At 36.4% G+C, this 12,184-nt stretch overlaps 1 protein-coding gene across 1 annotated transcript in view; it reads right to left on the reverse strand.

Annotated features, from left to right (window-relative positions):
* Window positions 1-2,384: 2,384 nt before the first annotated feature.
* antxr2a (ANTXR cell adhesion molecule 2a) overlaps window positions 2,385-12,184 on the reverse strand; it is a 42,992-nt gene continuing 33,192 nt past the window's right edge. The window contains exon 17 of the mRNA XM_026931380.3: window positions 2,385-3,015. Coding sequence (XP_026787181.3) covers window positions 2,977-3,015 — 39 coding nt within the window. The 3' untranslated portion in view covers window positions 2,385-2,976. The remainder of the gene's footprint in view (window positions 3,016-12,184) is intronic.

Below are 12,184 nucleotides of genomic sequence, written 5' to 3' on the forward strand. Positions count from 1 at the left end.
TGTTGAATCTGTTAGTGTTCAGTGATACCATCTGGGTGCTTATGCAGAGTGACCACAGTTCCACTTGGCAAAATATAGCTACATTTATTTCATACAAATGGACAGAACAATAATGCAAATTAAATGTTTCAGCAAAGCTCCATGAAGATGGATTTCACTCACAATGCATAGCGATATTTTGTGAATACAGGATATTTTAGCAGACATGAAACATAATACTATATCTGTGAATACTGTTGCAATGTATAAACTTATATCGGTCTACTTACACACGGAAATAATGTCGTCTGTGAGGCATCAACCAGCAAACTTCTTTTCACTCATTTTTTCACATTTTCAGTATGCATATAAGCAATATTAGCAATATTTAATATGAATGAAAATTACTGGAATATTAAAAAGAAGGACATAAATGGAGTATTATGTAAGGTTGGAGCAGATCCACATGAACTTGTGTGTTATTGTTAAATAAATTATTCCTGAAAATATACACTTTTTCTTTTGATGCCAATTAAATTACACATTCAATGTTTAAAATCACAGTATTATCATATATTTAAATTCATAAAAACAAAAATTCTAATAACAGAATAGTGCATTCTTATGTTGATTCTTAAAATTGAACATTTTTAATTAATTTACTATTTTCATAAAAAAAAGTTTTTAACATTTTCTGTTCAATATTATTATACTGATTCATAGTATTTGTTTTTACTTTGCATGTCACTTTAAAATGTGAAAAAGTTTAAATGAACATAAAATCACATTAAATAATAATAATAAAACTGACAATTTTTCATGCTGATGGTGTTGTTTACTGAAGAGTTTACACACAGAAATATTTTAAAAATTCAGTCTTGTAAATAAAAAAGGTGCAAAACAGGAATATGAGGCATTTTAGTATAAGTGAAGCCACTTATCCTTGTGAAAGTACATTATAGTGCACAAATAAAAAAAGAGAGACTCAATGTGATGATTATAAAACACATAAATATAAAATGCACTTAAAAGAAAAACAGAATGAAAAAATACTTATTATATATCTTTAAAAAAAAAAAAAAAAAAAAAAAAAATCTTCAAGCTCTCCACAACAGTGCACTGGAGAGACCAAGGCTGAATTGTGCTGCTAACTTTTACATGCGGAGATAGTATTATAAAAAGCTGTGTTAGCGCTGTGTAAATATCTGATTAGGATGAATAACAGTTCATGAATCCTTGACATAAGATAAAATAAGAAAAAGAAATAAAAATGTTGTATATGTTTTCCAAAAAGGTAATGAGTTTGTTCCAAATATGCAAAAACATTTTATTTTTCCTCGGTTTTTTTTGTTTATTTCATGACTTTTTTGGTTTGCGGCCTGAGGAGTAAATCACGGCTTTTAAATTTCAAATGAAGACAACAAAGGAATAATTAGAGCGGCGTGCTTCGGCAATGCCCCTACCGTCTACAAGCTCTCGTCTGCACACCGAATAGGAGCGTCTGCACCCCTTTTCCTTTCCCCCCTCAAACTTGATGGTTGTTGAACTTATTTTTAGTGTCATTTGATAAGCTTCCCTGCTTGCATCGAGACATCCCACTGACCCAGCCACTGGTCATTGTCTATACCGCTTCCCATCAAAGCTGGCGCGCTTTGTCAGATTTCCACTCGAATATCCATTCTGCATCTGAAGTAGCGCATCCAAAGTGACTGGATCGTTCGAGCCTTTTTTTTCCCCTCAGCTGCTGCCCTCTTTCCCCCCCGATGGCATTTCTATCTGTTCTGGCATCATTTCCTGAACGGCGTCATGACAGCGCGTCGGACGAATGTACAAATAATATATATATTGCTTGCTTCTGTGTGTGTGTGTGTGTGTGTGTGTGTGTGATGAGGATAATATCTGGAAATGAACAATACTCGTTCGTCTGACACCCTTTCAGAATTCGCATTGTGGGTTTTGCATGATGGGTCTTTTAATTCCAATTGATGCAGATAGAGTAATGGGTCATTCAGTGTCAAAAGGCATAAAAAAAGATGGGCACATGCTTCGCAGGCTGCTGCTTGCTCTTGCCTTTAATTATTTTAATTAAGTTTGATACATTTAAGTAAGAGATTTGAAAGATCTGCAGTGGCTCGACAGCTATATCCATATCTATATCTATATTTATATCTATATGTTAAAAGTAGGTGCATTTATATAGCTTGATAGTGAATGTATTAGTGACAAAAAAGTGGCACAAAAGCCCAGAGCTCTTAAAGTCCCTCAAAAGTAGCCGCTTTGGTCATGTGATGTCTCGTGGTGAAATAACGCTCTGTTAATTTCTCTGTCCCAAGCGCACGATGATGGAAAGGTGTCTCCACAAAACTAAAGGGCAAATTCTTAGCGCGTCCAGGACCTTAGGGCGCTCTGTCTACAGTTTGTCATGCGTGTGCACTTCTCAGTGTTAAAATGACAGGATCTGCAGTCAGAGAGGTCCCGCTAGGCACTGGGCGATACTGGAGAGGCTTTGTGGTGAGACATTGCCAAGAGGCGCTGGACTTTCTGCACTCACCAAGCCTACTGGGATTATTGACTCCAATGGCAAACAGACTTCCTCTTTTTATTTTCCCCTCTAATGCAGCCTCCGTCTGTGTCCTTAAAATTAGGTGGGTTTTTTCTCCCCCAAATAAGGCACAATATGGTCAGAATAAGCCCTTGGTGTGTATAAAAATACTATCCAAATCTGGCCCAAACTGTTCTGTTTAATTTATCAGAAATTAAGCTTAAAACGTTGGGAAAATCACAGTTTAAGCCTTTAGAAAAGGAAACAGTTTCAGATGTAATTAGATGGCCAATATGATCAATTAAAACATCGTTAAGCTAATTCATGCTGTAACACAACGGCCAATGGACAAAGGATACTGCCTCAAAACAAAAAACAAAACAAAAGAAAACACCTGAAATTGTTTCTGCCTCTGATATTTTCTCAATCCATGCATTTTGATGATTGAAGTCTGTCTAGTGATGAGGGACTCGATTGAAATTCATGCAGCGTCCCTGAAAGGAAGAAAAAAAGACAATAAGAAAAAAGTTAATTTGACACTAAAGGTTAACACTGTATTTACATTCCATGAACTTTCTTCTATTTCTTTAAAAATAACACAATAGACACCTTTTTATAATTGACTCTAATAATTTAATGATTAATTAATTAATCATGAGTGAGTCTGAATAAATTGAATATTGACTAAATCTGCATGTAATGTGATTTGCAGGTGCTGGGGAAAGCAGAGCTTCATTCTTAAAAAAATAAAAAAATAAATAAAATAAAATATTTAAAACAATGAAATACTAAATACTTAATTCCATACTAAAATCTGGGCCACTTCATTTTTTTAATTTAAAAAAATGGTCCATTATGGTTTTATAATCAGGCAATTTTCCTCACACATGAAAATGAACTATTATTATAATTAATTTCTGAAATATAATAACACATTCTCACAGAAAACTAAACTATTAAAACCTGAAAATGTTTTTTTGGACAGAACATTTAAATATGAAAAGCAAAGACAAAAAAGTATCAAAGATATGAACTGATCTAGTCAGTATACAGTGTAGATAGATATAAAGTGTGCCAGAATTATATGAACACAGTTTCTGCTCTGTTTCCTGCACATACACAGATATATTAGTGTGAGTGTATGTCAGCCTCTCTGTCCCTCAGTGGCAGAGTGTAAATAGTTTATTAGCTTCAGAGCACGGTTCAGACCACTGGAGACACTTAAACAACTGGCAAAAAGAGGGAGCTCTCGCACAGCTTATTCCTTTTCACACTCGTGCACACACACACACACACACACACACACACACACACAATTTGTTTTTGTGACTTTCCAGGACATTGGATTATGTATGTATGTATGTATGTATGTATGTACAACTATATATATATATATATATATATATATATATATATATATATATATATATATATATATATACAACTATATATATATATATATATATATATATATATATATATATATATATATATATATATGTAATAAAAATTTTCTATACCGAATCCTAAATGTTAACTGTAATTGTAACCACAGTAACCTCAAAATAGTAGATTTATGCTTTCAGTTTTGAAAATAGAAAGTATCCAGCTTATATCATTCACTGGTCATGGTAGGTTACTACTGCTAATAGTAGTTCATATAGTTAATTAATGTTAATGTTAGTTAATGGTCAAGTGACCCCAACAATTCTGAGGAATTTTTGTATTTTGTAATTTACAGTAAAATACTGTCATATCTTACACAGTATAAAATAACAGATAATCCAGTATATTTGCTCATTTGGAAACTAGTGCAATTTAATACAGTAGCAGAAGTGGTTGAATCAGTGTAAGCTAGCTGAGCTAGTTGTGGTGCCTCAGTGGTTAAAGTTTTGAGTTACAGCTGAGAAGGTTTGGGTTCAAATCCCAGAACTGCCAAACTACCACAGGTAGGGTCCTGGAGCAAGCCCCTTAATCTTCAGCTCAGTTGCAGCCTGCACCAACTGTGTGTGTGTGTGTGTGTGTGTGTGTGTTTTTAAAGGGTCATTCAAATGAGCTCATAATGGATTATGTTATTTTATACTATGTAAGGCATTACAGTACTTTGCTGTAAATATGTTTACAGATTATTGTAATTTTTACAGTACTTTATTGGCAACTCTATTGGCAACCCTGTTGCCAGTAAATTACTATAAAATTTACAGTCAATTTTTACAGCATATATACAAACAAAGAGTACTACAATAATTGACACTTTAGTTTTTTAAGTTAACTCTGTTGCTCCATCACATGAAATCTATCACCACTGCCATGCCTGGTTAAACCATGCCTTGGTTAAAAATACTCTACTGCCAGGGCCATAAATAAATGCTTTAAGTTGCCGTCATTTGCCCTACTTTTGCAAGTGCTAATGCACGTTGGATGAAACCCGGCAGTGCCATATACTCTCCACGAATGGAAGGCTTTCCTGTAAGCCGTGTGAGGCAGACCCTCTGTGCTAGATCTCGTTCTGTCAACAAATAAGGCGCATCAGATGCTGTTTTGGCCATGGCCGACTGCGCTGTTAAGTTCACTGGATTTCAAGAGCTTTGACGGAGGAGCTCTGAAAAGCTGCCCTGCTCTGCACACAGAGGCCCAGAGAGCTGACCAGGTGTGGTACAATACGGTCAGTCCCACTCTGAACCACTCGCTCCAACGCAGCAGCAGGCCCAGGTTTGGCACTTCCTGCTGCACTCTGTGCCACGATGGCCTGAGATGGGCAAGGCCTGGCCATGACAATGCCAAGAGAATAGAAGAATAGAGGGCTGGATGTCAGTGGTCATGGAATCAGATAGATGGGCTGCGAAGTGGACGGTTAAAGTGTATAGGAAAGTATTTGCATAATCCAGCAATGCCTTTAACAAAGGCTTTTAAAAATCTATATTAAAGGAATATTGTAATTTATGACAAAATTGCTATGCTGTTTATTTGCTTTGTACTACAGTTAGATGCTAACATAATCACAACAAAAAATTTCCTGTTCTTCTCCAGTCCATGGACCAACTTGAAAGAGCGTGACAATTTCTGAGAACAATGATCTTATTAAAACCTTCCAAAACACAGTTTGATTTCCCTCCATCTCAATTCAAAGCCTCAGTCTCATCAAAAGACTACCCCCCTCTATTTCCAAACATATGTAACACCTATAGAGATCAGCCAAACTCAGACTTCATGACCTCATCTCCTTTCTATGTTCTTATGCTTGGAGCCATTTCCATAGCACACAATGTTGATAGCGTCAGGCTTCAGAGAGCATGTCATGTGCTGATTGTGCCGTGTGCTGGGGCACCAGGCCAATGGACCAGTCCATCTGCAAGTTTGCATCTCATCTTCTGCTAAACCCATGCTCTGGAACAGCTTGATTCCCTTGACGTTAGAACTCTCTGAGGAGCTGTTTCGCAATTCCCTGCTCTCTAAGACTGATTTTTTTTCTCTGTAAATACACCTAAAAATATCGTTGTGGCAGTTTTTAACTGTCACTGGGTCTGATAGAGCAGGGAGTCCAGCTGATACATGGTCGAATATAATTCATCTGTTTATTGTGAAAAAAAAAAAGACCCAAACAAACACACTATTAATTTATTAATTCATAGAATTCTCAACTTAAAATGCATAAAAAAGTTAGTAATTATTGAGGAATTACTATGGTAGCACTTGATTACTTACTGTTAAGTAAGTAAGTACTTAAGCATTAATTAAGGAGCTGTATTGTAATGTGTTACCAGAACTTGTAGTTAAAAATCAAGCTGAGTTTTTGTACTGATTTATGCATGCTAGTAATATAGGTCATTCAAATACCAAACCAAAATGAGAAGTCTTTCACAAGGGCTTCAGCACTGTGATTTACAAGGACATAAAATAGCACCTTGTGCTAACATAATATTTATCTCAGAATCCTTTCAAAAAAGAGGAAGTACTGTGGCATATGATCAGCAATCAAGCTTTGACCAGTTCTGTACTAAACCACGACAGGAAGTGATGCTTTTTAATCTTGAGCTGATCATAAAAAACTGTTACGCTAGCATCCACCATCAAAACATTTGCATATAGTTTATCACCATGTCCATATTTGCAATGATGACAGAGGCAGAGTTGAGGGTAAACACACAATAACTCTCAGTGGCACTAAGATATTGGCAATCTATCTCTCCATTTGATCGATTTATTGTTTGATTATTCAGACGGTTGTTTGGATGATTTTCTGAGTGCACTGACAAGACCAATGCACTCTATGTTCGCATAGACATTAAACACTTATCAGAAAAGATGGTAGGATATAAATATATACATATGAACCCATTTAACAGGAATATTTGAGAGCAACATTAGAGCAGAACAGAGCAATTGATTTGTCCATTGATACAGGGGATTTGTGACTTGACTAGAAAATAATATCTAGTGAATAAGAAGTCATTACAGTTTTCTCAGCATAGTAGTGACGAGTAGACCAATTTATTGCAGTTATATTATAGTTGCTACCATTTTGTCAGCATAATAATTTAATATTAGTTACTAAATCATTACACTTTAGTGAACATAGTAGTTTGTTACAGTGATTAGTAATTACTGAGGAACTACTCTGGTAACACTTGATTACTTACTGCTAAGTTAGCATTAATTAAGGAACTATATTGTAAAGTGTTACCAGAAATTTTACTTAAAAATCAAGCTTAGTGATTATGGCTTGGGTTATTAATCAACACTGCCAAGTTTCCACTGTTGACCGTTAAGGGCCCTTGAGCAAGGCTCTTATCCCAAGAAAGCTTGGATATACAGTACGAAGATTATGAACCCATTTATCAGGAATGTTTGAGAGCAGCATTAAGAAACAGAACAGAGCTATTGAGTTGTCATTTGATACAGGAGCCATAAGAATTGATACTTGACTAGAAGACAATTTTCAGGGCTATTGTGACAAATAAACATCATGACAGGCTTAAAACAGTGTGGGAAGCCAACATGTGTTGCAAGACAGCAGGTATTTAAAGCGCATTAACCGGAGTTAATAAAAGTACACAATACAGCAATAAAAGCAGCATTGAAAAATATTCATGGTAATTCAGCTCCTCTCATAAAGTTCTGAATGTTTTTATAAATGGAAGGTACATAGATGCATCATGGCTCTATGCTGGGACCAGAAGGCTAAGGCACAAATGGTTTCTAGATTCTAACCACAGGCAGCGTGACAGGATGTTGACTCAGTACCAGGAAGCTGTTGCTTCCTTTAACCACCAATTGAACCTTTGGCAAAAACCATATAACCACAAAGATATTCTAGCACATCACCGCACTATACCACTATGTTAAAGAGATATATTTAATGAGCATAAAAGAAAATGCACAACAGTGTAACTTTAACAAATTAATAGCTTTTTCAGTCAGCAGTGGTGTGCATTCATGACAATTGTATTGCATGTTGTCTTTATGTCAAAAATAGTTCTCACTCAAGCACCACCAGCTAGTAAACAGATCAGCACAGAAAGCCTTTTCCCATAAAAATTGCATAGGCAGCGTCACAGAAAGCATGCAGATGTTTTCTAATCACTACCCTTCCTCTTTCCCCAGAATAGTTTTGTCAGGGTAAGGGTACATCATTGCCAGCTAACAGCTCTGGGCACCATCCCCTGGTTGTTTGAGAGAAAATGCCAGTCGTTTTGGCGGAGTGCGGACACTCACAGACGGCACAGCCGGGCACAGATGGCACTAATGGACAAGTGAAATCCAACAGAGGGAGCGGGACCGAGCCGCAGAGGAAGCGTCATTCCAAATAGCTGCGGTGGAAGCCAGGCCACCATACCATCTTCCAGTGGGGCTACTGCTGCAGTGCTTCAAGCGTAAAGAATTTAAAGTGAAAAAAATAATCATGATGAAGGCAGGGATGCTGTTTGGAAAAGAATTAGTTGGCTCGGATGGAAAAGCAATTGATTGTTTTAGTTAAATAAAGGTATGTTTGCCTGTTTGTGAGTATTTAAAGTATTGTTATGGGATTATTTTACAAATAAGATAAAAATCTTCAAAATCTTATTATAAATCTTCAATTAAGACCAGGGTATTTAAAAAAAATAATGTTGTGTTCTTGCAAATATTTTATTTGTTTATTTGTATGTATATTTGGGGATAACTTGTTGAAAGATCCATCTATGGCCAAGTACTAACCTCTTGGCAAAGCAACCAGGTTTTGAGCTACAATTTAGAGGAATTTGTGATGGCATCAATCTTTAAAGAGGCTTTTATTTATGAACAATTTGTAGGAACAAGAGTACAGAATGATGCAAGAACCAACCTGATTCATTAAACTGTTGTATGTTATCAAAAAGGCAGGTGAAATGAGCACAAATGACGAATCAGCTTCAGCTGCATGGACACAAGTTCCCACCGACTAGTCCATTACTTATGTCACATGCACGTGACACACCAGATTTCCCTTTTGTACATCTAATTTACATAAAATAGGCTACCTAAGATCTGAGGGTACAGCTAGAGAAAGAAAGAGCCATCTAACACCCAAGGAAAGACATAAATCCAAGGAAGAGAAGAGAAGTATCTCAGTGAAGTTTACTTAGAGGTACTTTTGTCCAAGATTAATAAAAGAGATGGTTATAGAAGCAGTTTAAGACTATAATCATGTAGAAAACTGAATCATTTTTCAACCTCACCTGCAGAAAGTTATGTGAACTATATTGATTGCTAGATTTTTATTCATAGGTCAAATTTAACTACAGTTAGAATAAATTACCACATTATTTCTACAATAAAATAGTGCGTTCAAACCAGTGTAGTACTACACAGTGTCCCAAAAGTCTCCATACATAGGGGAAATTAACACTTTTTAGCAAAATGTCTTCCAAAATGTTTCATACTTAGTTTACATAATATAATCATTTTTTCAGAAAGCCTTTAAGAATGCCTTTGACAAAAGAAGAACTTTTTGCATTATTCTCATTGGATCAGGAAGCTTTCGTAAGGTTGCGATGGATTTTAACAGGAAACACGGCAAGCGCATGACACACAACACTGTTGCCAAACTTTTTAGAAATTCAAAAAGACTGGAAGTGTTGCAAACTAACCAAGAAGTGGATATCCACAAACATCCACTGACGAAGGCACAACCGATGTGGTGCTGGCATTCATAGTCCCCTACGTGCAGAGACATTCGGGACACCCTGTAGTATAGTACAAAGGTGTACAGTATAGTACAAACTTGTTGACAGTTTGATACTGCAGTCTTATTATAAAAACTGAGTTATAAGAAATGGAATTTACTGTTTAACAATGAAATATGACAATAAAAATCTTAAATATAATTTGAGATACACTGAATAATGTTCTATGTATTTTCTGCCATCAAAAGCAAATAGCAACAGGCAAAAGTGCACTGATGTTCTACCAAGTCACGTATTCATGTATCATTATCGGTGTAATTAAACACATCTGCTTCAGTCCTCTCAGCATGTCTGCCTACTTCTCCTGAATTCCTCCTAGAAAGCTCAAGCCACTGCAAATGAGCATCCAAAAAAAAAAAAAAAAAAAGCAAAAAATGCCTATGGGCTCATCAGTGCTTTATACTGTCTCTAGGCTGTGTCCTCTGCCATGGCTTGGCCTACAAAAAGCACAAGCTTACACACAAAATATCTCACAGTCAATTCCAAAGTACATATTGGATAAGAAGGTTGAAAACATATAGTGTAGGAATTAAAAATCTTTCTCAGCTTTGCCCATAATGTAAATGCATTTCATTCTTTAACTTATATTTCCTTTTCTAATGTTATCTAATAGGGGGTCATAACCTAGACAGACACAATGATAAAATGAGTTCACTAATCAATTGCATTTGTGCAGAAGTGCATTGGTGTATGTGCGTGCGTGTGCGTGTGCGTGTGTGTGTGTGTGTGTGTGTGTGTGTGTGTGTGGGTGGGTGGGTGGGTGGGTGGGTGCACAATCCCCAGTTTGCCTTGCCTTCCACAAGCGCAATGGTGGTCAGGGGTCACACACAATCTTAGCGAGGGGGAAGAGCAAGTCATGCAACAAGGGCAGTGATAATTGGAGGGAGCTGTCAGGATGGAGCAGCGGTGACTGTGTGCAAGAGTCCTGCCATTTGGACACATCGGTGCACATGTGCCAGGAAGCCCACCCTCCCATGGGGTGGCACACATTAAAGTCTGTGATGAGGTTAATGTGGTCAGAAATGGCCTTGGCACTCAGCCCACGTGGGTTCCATGCCTTGACCTATCAGCGCAGCCTCAATGTAAAGGCAAATGTACAGCTATTCTTACCACCTGATATAAAGCTCAGACCAACATCACATGAATATTTTCAGGGTAGTTATGCTGGATACAAGGTGTAGATTATCTGTTCAGCTTACAATAGAGTCCAAGTGTCTTAAATTATTATTATTAAATTACCTTTATTTGATTTATATTCATAATAATTTCTTAATCAAGATCATTTGTTCAGGTAAAAAATACTAATAGCAGAAGCTATCATAATGTATTACGCATCATGTCAATATAAAATGCTATCTGTTAAAAAGAGTAACACTTTATTTGAAGGGTACCTACATTAAGCCTTCATAAAACACATTAATAAGCATTGCATAAATATTTGATAAAGAAATACAACATGAATAATGTAAAGCTTATGTCAAAACAATGAGATGACAAACCTTTTTTAAGACATGTATTGCTTTCTATTTACATGAATCAGAGTAGTGAGAAGAAGCAGCATTTTGAGTCATCTGTAGTTTTTATTACCAGCATTCATGAATTACTGAGAAATTTTCTATTGTCCATCTGCCGTCTTCAACTTTGGCTGGTGTATTTACTGTATACTAGTTATAGAAGCATGGAATTGTTCTTCAGCTGAAGTGTTGGTGGGCTGTTGCATTCAAAAATATTGTGAAATACCACTCCAAGTCATTCTAAGATTCCAAGAGAAATAAATTTCATTTATTTATGAAACCCTTATAACAGTAAAATTTATTATTGTAATACCCTTAAACTAAAGTCGTACCAAAATTTGCATTTATATTACTGTTATGAAGCACTATATGGACCTTCTACAACTTTCTCAAAGTGCAATGAATAAGCCGTAAGTAAAAACAAACTAATAACTTGCAAACTAGTAACCTGATCTATAATGAGAAAACCTCTAATGACACCTTACAAATCCAGTATTGCTTTCACCAAAACTGAACAGCTGAAGATTGGCTGGCAAGGGATCACCTAGTCTTTTTCTAATCTTTAACTGTCTTGTTTTCTTGAGCCTTTGCCCACTGTAGCTTCACATTCCTGGTCTGGGCTGACAGGAGTGGAACCTGATGTGTTCTTCATCAGTTGTGGCCTATCTGCCTCCAGATTTGACTTGTTATTCCTTCTGAGATGCTTTTCTGCTCACCACGGTTGTAAAGAGTGGTTATTTGAGTGCAGCCTTTTGAACTAGTCTGATCATTCTCCTCTCACCTCTATCACAACAAGCCATTTCTGCCCACTGCTACTGACTGGATGTTTTTTGTTTTTTGCATCTTTCTGTGTAAACTCTAGACAGTTATGCATGAAAATCCCAGGAGATCAGCGGTTTCTGAAATACTCAAACCAGCACCAACACCTATGCCACAGTCAAAGTCAC

The sequence above is a fragment of the Pangasianodon hypophthalmus genome, chromosome 24 (genome assembly GCF_027358585.1).
Source record: "Pangasianodon hypophthalmus isolate fPanHyp1 chromosome 24, fPanHyp1.pri, whole genome shotgun sequence".
In the NCBI taxonomy this organism is placed as follows: domain Eukaryota; kingdom Metazoa; phylum Chordata; class Actinopteri; order Siluriformes; family Pangasiidae; genus Pangasianodon; species Pangasianodon hypophthalmus.